The sequence below is a fragment of the Panulirus ornatus genome, chromosome 27 (assembly GCF_036320965.1).
Source record: "Panulirus ornatus isolate Po-2019 chromosome 27, ASM3632096v1, whole genome shotgun sequence".
Taxonomy (NCBI): Eukaryota; Metazoa; Arthropoda; class Malacostraca; order Decapoda; family Palinuridae; genus Panulirus; species Panulirus ornatus.
In genome coordinates this window covers 20,046,617-20,066,214 of record NC_092250.1, presented here as the reverse complement: position 1 = coordinate 20,066,214, position 19,598 = coordinate 20,046,617, and the positions used below count along the sequence as shown (strand labels likewise).

General features: G+C 51.4%; 1 protein-coding gene across 5 annotated transcripts in view; it reads left to right on the top strand.

Annotated features, from left to right (window-relative positions):
- The first annotated feature begins 311 nt into the window (after positions 1 to 311).
- The window catches only part of LOC139757651 (uncharacterized), a 200,992-nt gene continuing 181,705 nt past the window's right edge, over positions 312 to 19,598 (top strand). For all 5 annotated transcript variants that reach the window (XM_071678375.1, XM_071678377.1, XM_071678374.1 and 2 more), the window contains exon 1: positions 312 to 608. In XM_071678375.1, the coding sequence (XP_071534476.1) occupies positions 571 to 608 (38 nt within the window). In that variant the 5' untranslated portion in view covers positions 312 to 570. The remainder of the gene's footprint in view (positions 609 to 19,598) is intronic.

The following is a 19,598-nucleotide window of genomic DNA, read 5'->3' as shown; positions in this document are numbered from 1 at the left end:
CGGTGCGAGCGGCGGCGTGTCATTGTTCCCGACCTCGTGCCGCCTCTCCTGCCGCTCACCGCCACCACCATCATCATCAGCCACACAACACTGAGGAAAGTTCTCCATCTCCCCCCATTATGTATACACCTCTCGCTGCCCGCCTCTATGGTAGATGGAATCGTTATTCATCGTGGTTATATAAGGAAACTTGTATCACAACTTGTGACCAGTTATTCCATTCATGAGGTAGAACGGCTGGGGACGAGAGCAAGATCGATATGCATGAGAGAAGCTTGGGTCGAGACATGTTTGTATTGAGGAGAGCAGTATCGTGAGTGTCCGGGCAGAGGGTTGACGCTGCGCGGCTGTGCTAGTGTTTGGTGCTTTGTCATGACTCATGTGTAAATACTCAGTGACACTTCCCTTGTTTACCCGTTACTCAGAAACTAGCAAAGTGTGGAGGTGTGCAGGGGGCCTCAGACGAGAGTGGAGTACACCCTGGCTAAGCAGGGGCAGACGTGGTGGGGCCCAAGAAGAAGGAGGTAGCGGCAGTTGAGGCGAAGGGCCACCGTCACCCATGTCAGCAACATGTTCAAGGGCATAAAGAAACGATTCAACTCCTCCAGGTAAGTGTTTGCTCGAGTGGCACTTGTGTTTAGGATGGGGGGGTGGGGTGTGCTGGTGCCAGGCCGGGCACATCACCATCCCTCCGCGGACCACTCGCCCCCATACACTATCATTACAGCCTTGGTCCGCTCCTTTAAACAATTGATTTTCCTGTCCAACACTGTCTTGCATCCTCTCCCGTTACTTGCAAGCTTTGTGAGAAGAGGTTGGCGGCGTGTCAGGTGGTGGGGAGGCGGGAGGAGAGCGACACAAGAAACGCCAGGCCTACCGGACTGGTGCCAGCGCTGGGGTTGCTAAGATGGTTGCGACGGCCCTCAACAACTGTGACTCACCCCTCACGTATATAAACACACACACACACACACACACACCTGCTACACACCGTCCACACGACGCTTGCAGTGACTTACCGTAGGCCAGTCGGGTCAGTGTTGTCAGAGGTCCGTCCGCAACAACACAAGTGTAGTAAGTTTAGTGAAGAGTTTGATGTGGCGGATGGTATCCTCGTGCCACACACCGTGTGTGTGACCCAGCCTGACGCTCTCTCGTTCCTCAGCACGAGTCTCCGGCCCTCCCCACCTTCCTCATCAAGGGGTTCAACTTACCCTGCAGCCTTGGAAGTGGTCTGTCACTATGTATAACTTGGTAACACCTGTTATGTTTGATCGTGACAGCTTCTAAGATAAGCAGTCATTGTGTTCCAGACTTGCAGACAGATCTGTCACAGGGTTGCCAGCAACATGTATCTTGGTAACAGTGTTACGAAGGCTGCTAAACTTAACCTGTATTGCTGCCAGAATTACATGTGACCATATACGATTATACGTCTCGTTTCAGGATGTTACACAAGGATTGTCATATGAAAGAGTGTGACACTGTGCAACATGGCTCGTGAAAGTCTGTGACATTGTTAGAGCGTTAAGTGATTTGTTTCAGTCTGTTAGCGTCAGGAAATGTCGCAGCTGTGACCATCCCTGACACCTTGTGAAAACTGGCCTGTAACATTGTGTTTAATGACAGACGAGAATGTGACGGTTTGTCTGCTTCTGTCATAGTCTGAAATTCCAACACCATGTGATGTGTTTTATGTTTCTGTTGTATCATAATATGGCTGCATAATGTTAGCATTAGTAAACAATTTATATTGTTTGCTTGTTGAAGTAAATGTGACATTTTTGTTATCTGTAATTGTTTAGGAAATAGCCTGTGAGGCTGTCAGTGAAGGTGGAATGGTCTGTGAAACAGCCTGACTTTGTAGGATAGTATGTAGGGCAGTTTTGAAAGTAACAGAAGGTAAGGTAGTCTTAGATGGCCTCGTAATTACACAGGATGGGATAGTCTGCGAGATGGCCTGGTCAAGGTAGGATAGTGTGTATAATGACCTCGACATGGTGGGTATAGGATGGCTGTGGTAGGCGGTAAGGGTGAGTGTGTACACAGAGAGTGCTGGGATGGTGCGAGGCAGGCAGGCAGGCAGTGGTCGTGTTGGATGAGCTGTGTTGCAAGAATGCATTGGTGCTGAGCTCGGCCAAGGTTCCTGCTGTGTTGCACCTGTAGATAGAGATGCCCACTACACCTCGTAGACTCTGTAGAGCGGCTACACTGCATTTTTGTCTCTGTGGAGAGGCGGCTGTGCCTCGTGTGTGGCAGAGACCATCCTGCTGCCATGGCGGACCCGCTGCAGCCACCAGCTTCCTCGTTGGTCGCGGTCTTCAGCACGACTCCCGCCCTTACCTCCCTCTTGTTATCCTTAATCTCCCGAGTACGACGACTTAACCCCCGGAGTACGACGACTTAACCCCCGGAGTACGACGACTTAACTCCTGGTCGTGGATAAAGGGATAAAGTCGTCTTACGCGAAGGATTAAATCGTCCTAATGAAGGACTGTGGTCACTCTGAAGGAGATGAGTGGTCACACCGAAGGAGATAAGTGGTCACACCGAAGGAGATAAGTGGTCACACCGAAGGAGATAAGTGGTCACACCGAAGGAGATAAGTGGTCACATTGAAGGAGTTCGGTGGTCACACCGGAGATAAGTGGTCACATTGAAGGAGTTAAGTGGTCACGCTGAAGGAATTAATTGGTCAAACTGAACGAGTTAATTGGTCACACTGAAGGGGTTAGTGTAGTGTAGTGACGGGGTTAGCTGGTCACACTAAAGGGGTTGAGTGTATTTAGCAGTCGTGGTGTACACATTCTGGGTGTACATGTTGCTGTACCTGCTGTAGGGGAGAATAATGTACACCTTGTTGTGCATACTGTCTGTTAGTATGGAGGACTGTAATGACCCCAGCACATACGCCACACACCTGGCATCCCTCACACACACACACACACACACACACACACACACACACACACTTAACATGCAAGACACTTGCCCAGCGAGTGCGTGGAGGCACTGTCGCCTCAAGGTTCTCTTGCTTGTTCTGTTAGATCTTCATTTTGTTCAGGAGGTAAGGTGCGTGGTGAGGGAAGCCAGCCCCATGTGTACTGGGGCCTGGGGGTGACGGCTCAGCAAGTAGCGGCACACCTATACCGTTGACACACATATTATTAATGTTGCCATTGCCTAGTGTGTGTGTGTGTGTGTGTGTGTGTGTGTGTGTGTGTGTGTGTGTGTGTGTGTGTGTGTGTGTCTTGGTTTATTGATTCAGGCCGCCTCTTTGCCCGGCCGTGTGTGTGCTTACTGATGAGCTACACCGCCGTAGCGTGAGTGGTACACCGTAGGTTAGGGTAAGGTGGGTAACGTTCGATGGTGCCATTCGCCCGTGTTACCAGGCTGGTGCCGAGCAGAATGCCTTCGTGAAGCAAAGTATAAGAATTCCCGGTAGTGACTGACCTGCCGTAACGTGTGCAGTGTCTAGTGCGGGAAGATGCCAGGTATCGGATCATGCGACGTAAATGCCCCACCCACCCACCCATATGTCCTCGTTGTATGCTTAATGAGGACTCAGACTGTAATGTTATTGGCTGATGATGATGTGCGCTAGCATTGTCGGTGCCTGCTGTACCTACATCATTCGCGAGGGACGTAGCTCTTCATGTAACTACCTTTTTCCATTTTGAAAGTCGTTTGTAAGCCACCAGATGAGTCTTGTGTTTTGAACATAGATATCCCACACTAACAACATGAGACAACAAGACAAAAAGCTGAACTACTCAGTATTATATATCACCCACCCAGAACCCACTGAGCTGCTAGCGGTCACCTTGTGAGAAATGTGACTTGCTGGGCCACTAGTGCACAGCCCTTGCGCCTGCTCGCCTGCTCACTTATTTCGCTCGACACTAGGAACATTATCCACGACCTGTTTACATATGTTGTAAGTTTATAGATGTCTTCATCTTGTGTTTTGTTTTGTTAATTTACTAGTCTCTTGTTTACGTTAGAATAGTTATTGAGAACATACTAGATAATATGGTTATTGCGAACATACTGGTTGATATTGTTACTGAGAACATACTGGTTGATATTGTTATTGAGAACATACTGGTTAATAAAGAGTAGATTAGGTTTGAGAATATTTACTCCGTGCTGACCCATGTCATGGTGTATGGCGGACTGACCCAACTTTTCATTGTAACATAAGTAAGTAATCTGGAAGGACGCTTATCTCTCCGTAGTGTTGCTGAAGGTTCTTACATTCTCACTTGGTCAAGGGTCACACTAGTAGTGTGAGACACACTGAATCGCACTTGTAGGATGAAGGCCCCCGTAGATGTATTCCTGTAGCTTCAACGTTGCACTCCGCTCAGGAGCGGGGAAGTAATGGACTCTTGAAGCGAGAAGGTCCTAGTCTGACAGTGCTCCTTTTCCTCCATGAAAAGTCACACACACACACACACACACACACACACACACACACACACACACACACACACACACACACACACACACCCAAACACAGAGCAGTGAGGGAGGGAGGCAGGTGTGGCTGGTGGGGTCCTGGGGTGCCCACAGTTGCTGCCCCAAACATAAGAGAAAGACTGAGTGACATGAGATATCATACTGTAATGTTGTTGGTCTGTACTATACTGTATTGTCTCATGGAATGGCTTGACTTTCTTGTTATATATATTTAAGAGAAATCTTTTTCTTTTTGTGTGATGGATTTGTTTTGATCGTCTGTGTTTGGTGTATCAGATGTTTGTGTTGGATCACAGTTGTAATTAGGTTATTAGATCAAGTTCTCGATGAAACATTATGAGAAATTATCTTGAGGGAAGTTCCTCATAGTTTATAGTGTGTGTGTGTGTGTGTGTGTGTGTGTGTGTGTGTGTGTGTGTGTGTGTGGTGGAGAGCGGGAGGTGTGTCGTGGGCAGGTATGGTGATGGACTGGCCAACTGAGGCAACGAGGTGAACGCTACTTTCTCCCGGCCCGCCCGCCCGCCCACCGCCATACATGTCTGGCCCGGATCCTTGCTGGCCAGGCGGCCCACCTGTGATGAATGGCCGGGCCAGCGGCCAGACCCACACACTAACCAAGGTTAGGCCACCTGCCGGGCACCCAGTGCCAGGCCGCGTGGCACCCCCTCTCCTCAGCTACACACATCATACCGTGTCTGGTGGTGTCAGCACTAGCCTGGTGCCCAGGTCTCACACTCTCCTGCCACCGAGATGTCTCTCTGTCCGCCACCCACTTCCTTCCATCCTCTCTCTCTCCCCTCCCGTCCTGCCTGGCTACCTCTCCCTCCCGTCTCTCAACAGCTGCCACCCACCCCCTCCTGTGTCCCCACAGCTGCCACCTACCCCCCCCCCCCTCCCGTCTCCCCACAGCTGCCATCCTCCCCCTCCTGCCCGTGAGTGCCAGGTGGGTGACGGTGACGGTGGTGGGATAGAGAGAGGGAGGACCATCCCTCCACCCTGCCCTGCCTGCTGTGTCACAGTTCCTCCCACCACCACCATACAGCCCTCAGTCCTGCCCTCCTGCCCACCACCACACAGCCCTTCCCCTTGCCCACCACTACACAGCCCTTCCCCCTGCCTACCACCACACAGCCTTTCCCCCTGCCCACCACCACACAGCCCTTCCCCCTGCCCACCACCACCACAGGTCTCTCTCTCTCTCTCTCTCTCTCTCTCTCTCTCTCTCTCTCTCTCTCTCTCTCTCTCTCTCTCTCTCTCTCTCTCTCTCTCTCTCTCTCTGGGGAGGGTGCCAGATCAACTGACCCTCAACCCGGGAGATGCCATGGTCTCCGGTGCAACACCCTCCCCCTCCCCCACTGTACACTCCTGCTATCGACCCTTCCCACTACATATTCATCCACCTTCCCACTACATATTCATCCACCTTCCCACTACATATTCATCCACCTTCCCACTACATATTCATCCACCTTCCCACTACATATTCATCCACCTTCCCACTACATATTCATCCACCTTCCCACTACATATTCATCCACCTTCCCACTACATATTCATCCACCTTCCCACTACATATTCATCCACCTTCCTACTACATATTCATCCACCTTCCCCCTAAATATTCATCCACCTTCCCACTACATATTCATCCATCTTCCCACTACATATTCATCCATCTTCCCATTACATATTCATCCTTCTTCCCTCTTCATATTCATTCACCTTCCCATTACATATTCATCCACCTTCCCACTACATACATATTCATCCATCTTCCTACTACAGATTCATTCATCATCTTACTACATATTCATCCACCTTTCCACTACATATTTATCCACTTTCCCTCTACATATTCATTCATCTTCCTTTACATATTCATCCACCATCCCACTACATACATCCATCTTCCCACTACATATTCATCCAACACATTACCTTTCCCTTCCCCACTACGTGCCCCCACCTCGCTCCTCCGCCACACTGTGGCAGATATTCCCACACACTCCCCCCACTACCGCTGCCTCCTGCCTCTGCTGTCTCGTGTCTGCGTCTACATGAATGCGGAATGTGGAACACTGCTGCTCTCCTCCACATCAAGGCCGGGCCTTGAAATATAGAGAGAATTATGAAACGGAAAAATAAAAGACATGGGAAAGTATTTACGAATTTTGGAGGACATGAAGGACCTGTTTTTCGAAACGTGCCAGGTCATAGGTAGCGGGAAAGATATTTGAAGGTAGAGTGTAGCAAAGCTTTGACGTGTAGGGGAATGAACAGCTTATAATGTAGTTTGATGAGGTCCACGATGCATGACTCTCCTCCCGAGTGCTGGTACGTCATCCTTGCCGTGGGCAGCCACGAACATGTCTGGTGTTGACATCCCTCAACCCGAGTGAGGCGGGTACACGTGTGGCTCAGCTCTCCTCACACCTGCTGTCCCTACCCTGCCCACGACACTGGCTCTCCTTCACCTCCGCGGGAACTCTATCCTCTCCGGGGCGGGTCGTGGACCGCATCCCCTGCGGCGTGTCTTGTGTTTCAACTCACTCCTGCCTGCCTGACTGACTGTACCGGTCACGGGCCATGAGCCTTCCGCCGGATCACCTTCCCCCTCACCTTCCTCAGCTCTCACGCCACTGTTTACCAGGGCACACACACCCCGGCCAGCCCAGTATGTACGTGCGTGCGTGCACGTGCGCAGACGTCTGTGTTCACCAGTCTGTGCGACCGTGTTAACACCCGTGACAAGAACAGACGCAAATATAAACATAAAGCTATGCAACACCTGACCAAACTTACAACGATGAACATAAATATTCCCTGGTTCCTCCTAGGTAAACACGAAGCTTATGGTGCGCACCTGAGGCCCGCCACACTCTTGCTACACCTGCGGAGTGGTGTACACGTACACAGGCCAGGTTTATAACGAAGTCTGGGTGCCGTGGGTGGTGGCTGGCCCTGAGGGAGCACCTACTGTGGTGGAGGAAAATCACATGACAGCACGAGACAAGGACAGACGACAGACCTTATGGTCAGTCACTATGGTGGAGGAGAGCAGTAGTGTGCTACATTCCTCATTCATGTAGACGGAGAGATAAGACACCAGAGGCAGGAGACAGTGGTGGTGATGAAGGCAGATGTCCAGGCAAGTGTCAGGGTGAGGCTATGCTGATATATGTGTCAGACAGGGAGGGAGAGCGGCCGTCAAGCAAGCCTAGCCAGGCCTCGGCTCCCCCAGGTGTCAGTGTTGGTACTGTTATGTTATCATATAGACGACCTCCCAGAGGATATCAGATGAGACTTGAACATGACTGACGACGCTGCCAAGATGATGACTGGGATGCTTTGTTATAAAGAGCGAAATATATTGCAGACACCTTGGCGATATAAGGCAGTTTGTTGACGAATTCGAAATCAGGTGGATAAAGTTACAAGAAATGGTATATGAGAAGGATAAACAGTGCTGGCCTCAAGCCAAGCGTGTGTCCAGAGCTCACTCATGAGGATCGTGATAGAAGCAAACTGTATATTACGTGTCAAGGATGTCGTGCTGGTGCATGGACGGCCACGTGTCATAATAACTGTTGTACACGAAGTGTCCTCAGCTCCAGGTTGTAGGTATATACGTCAGCAGTTGGGTCGGGGTGAGGGAAGGCTCAGGTGGTGGTGGTGCGGCAGTTGAGGAAAGCCACTGGTCAGTACACTCGGCCGGAGACAAGGTGCAGGGGTGACGCAATGTAGGTTGGAGATGTTGGTCATGATGTACACAGGGAGGAGCAGTCCTCTGACACGTGAGGAACAGTAGCGGCGGGGCGGGGCGGGGCGAGGCGGGGCGGGGCAGGAGTCCCTCGCCAACAGTAGCGGCGAGGCGGGGCGGGGCAGGAGTCCCTCACCAACAGAGTACAGCTGTGGACACTTGAGGCTAAACGTAAAAACATGATGTAAATGTAGATGGTCCTGGGAAGTCCAGATGTCTGATGATAGATGTTTGGCGTTGTGGAGATCGTCACTCTCCCCTCCCCTTGTGTGGATAACACACACACACACACACACACACACACACACACACACACCTGGATATCGATAGACCGTATGAGATACGGTGCCCTTAACAACACGTCCAGTCCTGATACATGATACGTATATCAGATCCACACACGATGGAGTGAAAACCGCAGACATGGTTCTGTGCATACTTTACCTTGCCTTGTCTTACTTTACCTTGCCTTACCTTACCTTCCTGCACCAGGGGTCTCTTCTATTTTTTGGAAGCTCTTGCAGCACTCTGGTAGCTGGCCACGTCTATCCGTCAGGACCACAGGTCTACAGTGTGTGTTGTGTGTGTGTGTGTGTGTGTGTGTGTGTGTGTGTGTGTGTGTGTGTGTGTGTGTTTGTTTCCAAATGCAGAAAGTGCTGGACATTTGAGTAAAAAGTGTTCTGTGTCTTCGATATGCATCGTGGTCTTGAAGGGTCATGTGATGTGTTGAACGATATTTGTAGTGTTGTGGTGAGGGGTGTTGTCCAGTGTTGTGGTGAGGGGTGTTGTCCAGTGTTGTGGTGAGGGGTGTTGTCCAGTGTTGTGGTGAGGGGTGTTGTCCAGTGTTGTGGTGAGGGGTGTTGTCCAGTGTTGTGGTGAGGGGTGTTGTCCAGTGTTGTGGTGAGGGGTGTTGTCCAGTGTTGTGGTGAGGGGTGTTGTCCAGTGTTGTGGTGAGGGGTGTTGTCCCTAGTGTAGACGGGAGTGTTCATATAAACTTCAGAGCAGGCATGAACACATTAGTGAAGCGCTGTGTGTTTTGAGAGACGGGCCAGTTTGGGAGAGATGGCAAGTCTTGAGGCTGCCATGTTGTGTGCTGAGTATGAGTGAGCTGAGTAGCGAGAACTGATGTATTTATTCATGATAATTGTGAATGGAAGGCGAGGCTGGGCCTTGGGTGAGGAGGATTCCTTTTGTGCAGCCAGTACAGGGGGTGAGGGGAGACGTGGTTCCCAGGAAGGAAATCATGACGGTGTGAGGAGGGTGCGGTCTGAACTGGTGTACTGATTCCTCCCTCACACACACACACACACACACACACACACACACACACACACACACACACACACACACACACACACACACACACACACACTCAGCCGTACTTACTTAAGAAGATAACGTTACTGTTTTCTCACTTAACGGAATAATAAGCCCAATGCGCTCTTACTGTAAAGGCTGTTATTGCTGGTGTTGCCACACTCCGGGGGTAGCTGAGTGAGGGGTACGGTTTTATGGGGGTGAGTGCAGGTGTGGGGCAGATGTGGGTAACAGATGTGTGTGTCTGGCCGCATATATGACACTTGTTAAGGCCAGGACGGGGCGTGTGCAGGTCAGAGGGAGGAACTCTGACGTTAGAAGTGTGGTATGGCTGTGAGGGGAGGAGCAGGGGCAGTGGGGAGAGGGAGGAGTTAGTTAGTCGTGTTGGGGAGACAAGGGGAGGGGATGAGAGAGGGTCGTCAGAGTGACACTAGGGAGGGGAAGCGGCAGCTGGAGGTTGAGGCAACATAACACGACGCGGGGTGGCCAGCCTGGTGCTCCTGTACCTAGGCAGGCAGCCCAGCCACTACCCCAGCATCCCTCACCCTCTACACTCTCTCATGAACACCCGCCCGCACGCGCCTCCCTACACTCACACACACACACACACACACACACACACACACACACACACACACACACACACACACACACACACACAGCCGTACTCTCGCCTACCGTCACCCATACCATATACATTAACCTTCATTCCAAACCCGTCTCACTAGGCCCCTCCTACACTGCTGTCTCACTAGACCCCTCCTACTACTACTACTGTCTCACTAGGCCCCAGTCCCCTTCAGGCTGTTCAGTGCGCTAAGGTTCTTGATGTTACTCTGGATGATGAACTACAGCGGAAGGAACACCTCAGCATCATATTATCCAGCTCTCGTGTGTACATTCTGCATAGACTGAGGCCACTTGGACTCCATGAACCTGAACTGAACAACATGTACACAACTTTTATTTTTGCTGAACACCTCGGTGGTTGCCATACCTGGTGTTCCTACCTCTCCGCCTCGGTGGTTGCCATGCCTGGTGTTCCTACCTCTCCGCCAGGTTCACATGTAGATAAAGACAAGCAAGATCAGCTATCCTCTGCCCCTCGTGCACCACCTGTCAAGAGTAGCTGAACACACTGGTCCTCTAGACTGTGTAATATCACCTGGACCTCCTCCTCCTCCTCCTCCTCCAGCGGTCAGGAAGGAGCATCCTCCCTGCCATCAGAGGTCCCTCGTCCCAGAGCTGCAGTTTGGACACGTATGGAGACTGTCCGAGCTGGTCCAGCCCGTTACAAGAACCTCCCCGTCCCAACCACTGTGAACATCATCATCATCATCATCAATAATCAATAGACTGCCACCCCCAGTGTTGGTGTCAAGACTGTCTGTCTGAACCCCACACCCACACCCCACGCCATTATCAGTCTTGCGGTGCCCGGATTCGAGTCCTGCACAGGGCAGCCGGCTCGCAGCCCATCCAGTCGTCCATGCTCCATGTTGTACCATGTCTGTAATACCTCTGCTGTTTAGTGTCATCCAGATGGCTGCCTATGTCCAGTAATGTGGTATTTACTTATTTATTCATTTACTTTTACATACGCGTTCCTTTGGACACAAACACACACGTCTGCACACGTGGCCTTGCAATCCCACGCACGCATACACACACACACTACATGTTAACATGTTATTAGTCTGGTTTCAGGTAATTCAGTCGAGCGGTAATTATTATGATAGTGTGAGGGACTTGGTTGTGCAGTGTTAACCCTGCGCTCCCTACATCACACCTACAGGGTGGATATGTGAGGCAAACAGCAGCTCGTTTGTTCCTGAGAGTGGAAGGGAGAGTAGGTCAGTTTGGAAGAGTAAGGGAGTGCGAGTGCTTAGGGAGAGTGGGGCTTCTTCAGGAAGCGGTGAGCCTGGGTAGGGAGAATCTGGAAGACTCAGTGGCCATCTTGTGGGGCGAAATATAAGAGTAATGTTGGGTTGTGGTGGACCTGCAACACACCTGAGGTAGCTACAACCATGGTTTGTGGTAGATGGTTAGATACTGTAGTGGGTAGATGGCGATGATTTGTGGGGATAGATAGATACTCTCTTGAGTAGATGAGTACATAAATTACTTGTGTCGTGGTAGATGAATAGAGTCGTGTAGTGGGAAGTGTGGGGATTGTGGTTAAAGATGTGGTCATGTGATGTGGTAACAGAGTGGCTGGTCGGGTTTACTTGTAGATATGGAAATGATGTGTGTAGTGGTTAGCTAGTGACCTGATTATTACGTGCAGGGTTTAACCACTGGTGGGGCTGGGGAGTGGCCACTGAGAGAGAGAGAGAGAGAGAGAGGGAGAGAGAGAGAGAGAGAGAGAGAGAGAGAGAGAGAGAGAGAGAGAGAGAGAGAGAGAGAGAGAGAGAGAGAGAGAGAGCATCTATAATTACAAAACCTCTGGTAATATCGTGTTAGGGTGGAGCCAGGGTAATTGTGGACAAATGTCTCGTAAAGGATTACGGGCCAGGGTAGGGAAGATGTGTGGGAGAGAGAGGCTTAGCAAAATGGCGGAGGAAGGGAGACGAGGGAGATCTGCCGAAGGAAGGGAGCAGATGTTGGAGATATGGTGGAGAGAGGGAGAAGATAGGCAAGATGGGGAGGAGTTTCAATCAACCAGGAAGGAGATTGTGGTAATGGTGATTGGCCATGTTGGTTGTGGTCTGGGATTGTGTCAGGGGCAGGTGTGGCCGTGTTGGTTGTGGCCTGGGCCTGTAAGGGCCAGGTGTGGCCATGTTTGTTATGTTGGTATGTGAGTGGGTGTCTGTGTTTTTTATGTGTGTACATTTTTTGTGGGTGTGTACGAGGAGAAAGTTTTACACTTGTGGAATCCCATCACCAGTCATCTTTCTACCTTTCCACAGTTTCTTGTTTCAGCCTATTGACAGTACGTCACTTTCACTATATCATGTTACACCAGTTTGGTCGATCCCGTGCACGTCTTGCACCCTACTGCAGGTTGAGGGCCTGAAGACTCAAAGCATCTACCATTTCATCTTTCCCTCTCGGTAACAGCCCCTCCCCCCCCCCCCACCTTACTTCCTGCACTCCTAATCCATATATATCCTCCTCGTGAGTCTCTCTCTTCACTCATCCTCTCCATATGTCCACGCCATCTCATCACAGCTTGTTCGTTTCTCAACCATACTCAGCTGACGACCATATCTCCCTCGTACACTCTCCTTCCATACATGATCATCCCTCCTCACGCCCCATGCTGTACTCAGGCTTTCGATTTCCGACTCTTTTCCGTTCTTTTACACAGCTTCTCCTAAAGCACTCACCTCTCTTCCTCACTCCTCTCACTACCAGGAGCATAAGAAGTAACAGTCACCTACCTCTCGTCGTCCAGTATCATCCACGCCCATCATTAGTCTGAAACTTACTCCCTTACTCTCATAAACATTCCCACATCTCCCTCAGAAGTGCCACCCGCTCACTCCTTTGCGCTCACCCTCACAGCCACCCCAGACCACCCCTCGGACATTCATCCCCCTTCCCCTTAAGTGTCGTCGTACCCACTAGTTTTAATCGCCCCTCTCGACACACAGGAGGAACGAGCGTAGTGTTCTTTCTCCGTCCTTCCTGCGATGATAATGAAAATGATAATGTGCCTTTCCTCGTCTATTTCCTGACGCTGCCTCGCTGACGCGGGAAACGGCGATCATGTATGAAAGAAAAATGATAATGATAATGATGATGATGATAATGATAGTGATTTTGATAATCATAACTGTAAGAACAATCGTCAAAGGCTGATAATACACAGAAATGATACGTCGAACATACGCACACACTGTAACTATGGAAAGGGGAGGGGAGAGGAGGGGGAGGCTTCAACGTCCAGTATGGTGGAAGGTAACATGCAGTGTACTGATCAGTGATGGTGTTCGTGTTGTAGTAGTGTCTACGGTTGTGGTGCTTTACATGCAACCTGGGGACGAGGGATCTCTGATGGCAGGAGGTGAGGGTAGCGGGTCTAGTACAGTGTGTGTGTGTGTGTGTGTGTGTGTGTGTGTGTGTGTGTTAATGTGATTAGATTCTCTGGCAGAATTTGGAGGCTGCACAGGAAGTGAGGGGTCACCAGGGTCACGGGTAGTCATGACTCAGCCAGCGCGAGGTCAGGGGTCAGCAGAGAATCATGAATGAGTCAGAGGTCAGAGCCGGAGTCATTAGGAACAATGAGTTGTGCACGGGAGGAATCAAGCCAGGTCGTGAACAAGTAGCGAGAGCCAGACCAGCCAGGATGTAGTGGTGGTCACGTAGGGCGACAGACCGCCGCCTCTAGCAGCCTGACTGAGCCAAGGATCAAGCTGGCACCTTGGTCCTGGACCCAGCTGTGGATAGAAGACCTCCGGAGGGTAGCACAGTTTCTCTTAATCCAGTGGTTGGTGCTGACGTCAGGGACATGGTGTAGGAGTGAGGGGGTCAGTGTGATGTGGTAGGGGGTGAGCAGTCAACATGGCTATGTGCTGGGGAGGTCAGGGGTCAGCACAGGGTCATGGGTAATCAAGTGTCAACTGGTCAGTTCGAGCTCTCTAGAGTCACAACGGGATTAGGTTTCCTTTCCTTGTCAGGGGTCACTAGACTAGCTCAATCTCGGGTCAGGGTCATCACGGTGTCATAAGTCAACATAGGGGTCAAGGGGAAAGGTGAGGAGTATGTGTGGTCAGTTGGGGATTCATAGGTTACTGTGGGATGTGAGGTCAACTTAAGGTTAGGTTAGGTTAGTAGGTTCACCATCGGATGTAGTGCCAGCCCAGGGCATGACTGGGTCATATGTCAACAGCTGGGGTGTTGAGGGGTTGTCCGTGTCACCAACCCTCCCATTACCAACATGGATAGCTATTTCCCCCGGGTCGTGAGTAGCGGCGACTCTCCTGCAGGAATATTGATCACACATTACTTGCAACGCTTGTTTTGCGTGTTTACTGCTGGGTTGAGGGAGGTGGGAGACTCCAGCCTTAACCGTTGCTAAGTCACTGTCACAACGCCTCCAACCCCAGCCCTGGCCCGCGGTCACCCTAGGGTATGGTGCTGGCTCACCCTGGGCTATCCCAAGCCATGGTCCTTTTAGGACAACCTGGGCTGTCCCAGGTCGTGGTCCCTTTAAGACATCCCGGACTGTCCCAGCTCATGGTCCCTCATGGTCATTCCTTGGTGTTTCGTAATAGTTTTGATTAAATAACCAATTGACTTTAATGTGCAGGGTCAATCTGGTCTCTGCCAGGTTACGGTTCTCCCACCAAGGTCATTCCTTTCACGTTGGTCCGGCCTAGGTGGCCCGCCCACGTCCCTAGCAACACTGGGAGGTGACGGAGGGGATGGCCTCAGCTGCGGGTCTGCAGGAGAGACTTCCGTTGCCGCGGGGTAAACTCCTGCACTTGAGGGGGTGCCTTCGGGCCATGCCAGGGGAGACCACCTCCCGCTCCCCGCTGTAACTCGCCCCATTCAGTGTCTGTAAACCCCAGCAGCCCGGCCATCCCCTGCCTGCCTGCCTGCACTGCTGACCCATGGCGGCGACGACGGATTTCCCGGTAGTGCAGAGTGTGCGGGACGAGTGGCCACGACAGATGGCCGGGTGAGTGTGCCACACCCGGGCGTACCTGACCTTAACCTAATGAGTTGTTAACGAGGGCCGTGTGGGCGGCGGCGCCGGGGGTCAGTCAGGCTCGGCCGGAGCAACCTGTCGCAAACTGGCCGTCGATAAACGTTCCTCCTGACCACACAACACCTTACCTACCGTTCCCGACCCTCCTGCTGGGAGGCTGCACGATCCTTTCCTCTCCCAGAGCCTCTCCTGACCACACCACTCTCACTCCCGACCGCCACGGTAATCTAATTGCCGACCACAGAGCGCCGCCCACACCTGACCGGCGGCTGCCACACGGGCTTTACCTCCGGACTACCATGATTCATGAGCCATAGCTTCCTCTCCTGATCCCCCACCCTCACCCCCCTACGTCCACGTGTCACCAGGATGTGCCTCATCGGTGCCACTTGTGTGCCAGCCTCACCCCTCACCCCAGCCACTCACGGTCTTACATCACCCTGGGGATAATGCTGGGGTCATTACAGGGCCATCCTTCATCCTGGGGGAAGCATCAGGCCACCACAAGGCTGCCATATATGACACCTTGGGGTCATGACCGACCCTAGGGTCAGAGGTCATCCTCTATCGTAGGGGTACATCAAGGTCAACCTATCATGAGGAGGCGAAGTCGCATGAGGCTCCCTCTTGGGTCATCCTCGAACTTGAGGCTTATCTCACCGTTGGGTCATCTTCCGCCGGCATTACAGTAGGATTGATCCTGAGGTCGTCCTCCAGCATTCGAGGGACATGTTCATCCTGGGATCGGCCTCCAAACCCTGGAGGGAGAGGTGTATAGAGTCTGTTGTGTGGGTCCTCGTCTCCCCTCCCCCCTCCCCCTCCCCCAGGCTGTCAGTTGCAGCGGCGGCTGTCGAGACGACGCTACTGTAGGACCTGCCTCCCCCCGTGACACTCACTGCACCCCTGGAGACGGTGAGGAGGTGAGCCCACACCGGGGGCCAGGGTTGGGGAGCTTGTCCTCTCCCAGGGGTCGGGGTTGGGGAGACAGTGAGGTGATTACAACACTGTTTGTCCACTCGTCCCCAGAATGTCAAATTTAGTCGGTTTTTCCTCGAGTGTTTTTGTGTTGCCTCTGATTTTTTCTGCTGTGGCCTTACAGTGGCTACTGCCGGGTCCTGACTGATGCTGACCTGTGTGTTGGATGTACAGGTCCGGCAGGTACAGCTACAGGTCCCGTACAATCCAGCTTAACTGACTTGATGTTTTGCTGCAGGTCCGGCAGCATCTAACCTCAGCTGTGGATTGACCTGACAACAGGTCCGACCAGACTCTTCCTCCACGTACCTCATCACGACCTGACTCACAGGTCCAGTGTGTTTCCGTCTGGTTCCTGCATGACTCACCAGACGGCTGGTACGACCAGTCACAGGTGCAGGAGGACCTGGGACAGGTGTGTCCCCACGGACAGGTGTGACGTGGCCCACAGCACACCTGCCCCGACCCGCCATGATCGCTGCGGGATAACGGGGCGGTTGAACGGCACTTCGTTATAGGAACAAGTTTCCCAAAACTGATGCATTCGTTATAGCGAGGACGACCGGCACGACCTCAGCCAGCAGCTGGAGAATATTGACACAATGTAGCTTTTGGTAGACAGCTGTGGTTGGTGCAGCAGTTGTGAGGGGATGAGCACCAACAGATGCTGCTAAGTAGAGCAGTAAGATGAACAGCTGAGTTAGAATTAGTGGTGTGGACAGCACCGGGAAAAGCTATAAATGTAACAACAATTTTACCAGAGGGCGTGTGAGACATAACAGGAGCACTGCTGGTAAGAGCTGTAACAGGAGCACTGCTGTCAACAGCTGTAACGGGAGTAACAGTAATAGCAACAGCTGTAAAAGCAACACTGCCGGCACCAGCTGTAACAACATCACTGCTAGCAGCAGCTTTAACAGTTGTACTACAAGCAACAGCTGTAGTAACAGTACCACTGACAACAGCTGTAACAGCAGTTCGGACAGTAGCAGCAACAGGAACCCTTTCATTAACACTTGTAACAGCTGCGGGGAAAAGTGACAACAACAGGAATATGAGTGACTACACCAGGAACAGAAGCAGCGCTGACTACAAAGATAACAGGAACGGCAATGTCTGCAACAACAGGAGCAACAGGAACAGCAGTGACTGACAACAACAACAACAGTGGGAGTGTTGATAGCAGCGGTGGTGCCGTTAAAGGTCCAACAGAGACCATAAAACTGCTTTACATAGTTAAGGGGAGGGTAGTTGTGGCCCGAGGGGGAGGGGATGGGGAGGGTAGTTGTGGCCCGAGGGGGAGGGGATGAGGAGGGTAGTTGTGGCTCGAGTGGGAGTAGAGGAGGGGCAGGGGAGGATAGTTATTGTCTGGAGGGGCAGGGGAGGTCAGCCACCCTGCCATGTATGATGAGGTCAACCACCCTGCCATGTATAGGGAGGTCAGCCACCCTGCCATGTATGATGAGGTCAACCACCCTGCCATGTATAGGGAGGTCAGCCACCCTGCCATGTATAGGGAGGTCAGCCACCCTGCCATGTATAGGGAGGTCAGCCACCCTGCCATGTATAGGGAGGTCAGCCACCCTGCCATGTATAGGGAGGTCAGCCACCCTGCCATATATAGGGAGGTCAGCCACCCTGCCATGTATAGGGAGGTCAGCCGCTATTAAACACTTAACAAGAGTGTGTCAGTCAGTCGGCCTCTGTGCTCTAGTGTGTCGGCTACGGCCGTGCCAGCCTCTCTTCCTGGTGCCACACACACACACACACACACACACACACACACACACACACACACACACACACGAGAGAGAGAGAGAGAGAGAGAGAGAGAGAGAGAGAGAGAGAGAGAGAGAGAGAGAGAGAGAGAGAGAGAGAGAGAGAGAGAGAGAGCCGGGGTGCAGATGATGGTCAGACGGGCCTACGGGAGATGCAAGGATGAAGAGCAAGGCTTCCGTGCATGATGGATACCATGTTGATGATAGACGTCAGGAAAGAGAAGATATTCTGTGGAGAAAAGATAAAGATTCTTACAACAATATTCATATGAATAGCAGGACAGGAACAGGTAGCGACCGGAGGAGTGAACTATATCACGTTTATCACCCAGGGAATTTGTGGTCGTCATATTCAGATACCAGTGTGGAGGAGGAGGTTTGACAGTGTCATCTGTCTTCCTGGGACAGACGCGCCTGGCGGCACGACCAGCTCCTGCAGCTTTATGACTCTCCTTTACGTATTGCTGGGTTTGGTAGCGTTATTACACTGTGAAAGGATCGTACTCGGTATTTTACGGTTGGAGTAGACTTTTATTACGAAGTTTGAGGGTCTGGGATATGTGTATAGGTCTGAACAAGACTTATTGTCAGACCTGCCTCGCTGGGTCTGCCATACCCCGGCTGACGGTAAGTCTCACAACAGAGCCACTCTGGCTGGTAGACACAGAGCCACTCTGGTTGTTCACATAGAGCTACCCAGGTTTGTTTTTTAGGTAGAGCTGCCCAGGTTTGTTTACATAGTGCTATTCTGTTATTATCACATAGAGCTGCCAGGGTTGGTTTACATACCCAGGTTTGGCCAGTCACATAGTGTAGATTCGTCTGTATAGGCTGGGTTGGGGTGGGGGTAAGCCCCCAGCGTGCTGTGGTTTGTGGTTGGATTGTATTTTCTTGATTTTGTAACCCATGGAGCGTGAGAGAGGCCCTGTGCGTGTGTGTGTTGCTGTTTGTGCATGTGTTTGTCTCTCTTTGCCTTCCATTGTCTGTATCATAGCATCTGCCCGTCTGTATGTCTGTCTGTCTGTCTGTCATAATATATATATATATATATATATATATATATATATATATATATATATATATATATATATATATATATATATATATATATATATATATATATATATATATATATATATATGTCTGTCAGTTTGTCGGTAGGTTCCATTGTGCACTGCCTGTACAGACTGGACAAGTAATATCATACATAACACACGTTTGTGGTATGATATAGAACAAGTATCCATCAGGAACATGGTTGTAGGTATTAGACACTTGTCAATATGTTGTACTCAGTGAGTTGTAGCTGTACATCCTGGAGGTCATTCCTATCTGTCTTGCACGTCATGATGGTCTACCATCTGGTCGTCTGGCGTCATGATGGTCTACCATCTGGTCGTCTGGCGTCATGATAGTCTACCATCTGGTCGTCTGGCGTCATGATGGTCTACCATCTGGTCGTCTGGCGTCATGATGGTCTACCATCTGGTCGTGTGGCGTCATGACGTAGCCTTCACGGTGAGTGTGGTGGATGTGGTAGGACTGGTGTTCCGTTGGGCCGCGGGCAGTCCTTTGTAAGAGTATCGTGTAGTGCTGGGGTAAGTGTGGCTCCTTGAGTTACTGTAGTGAG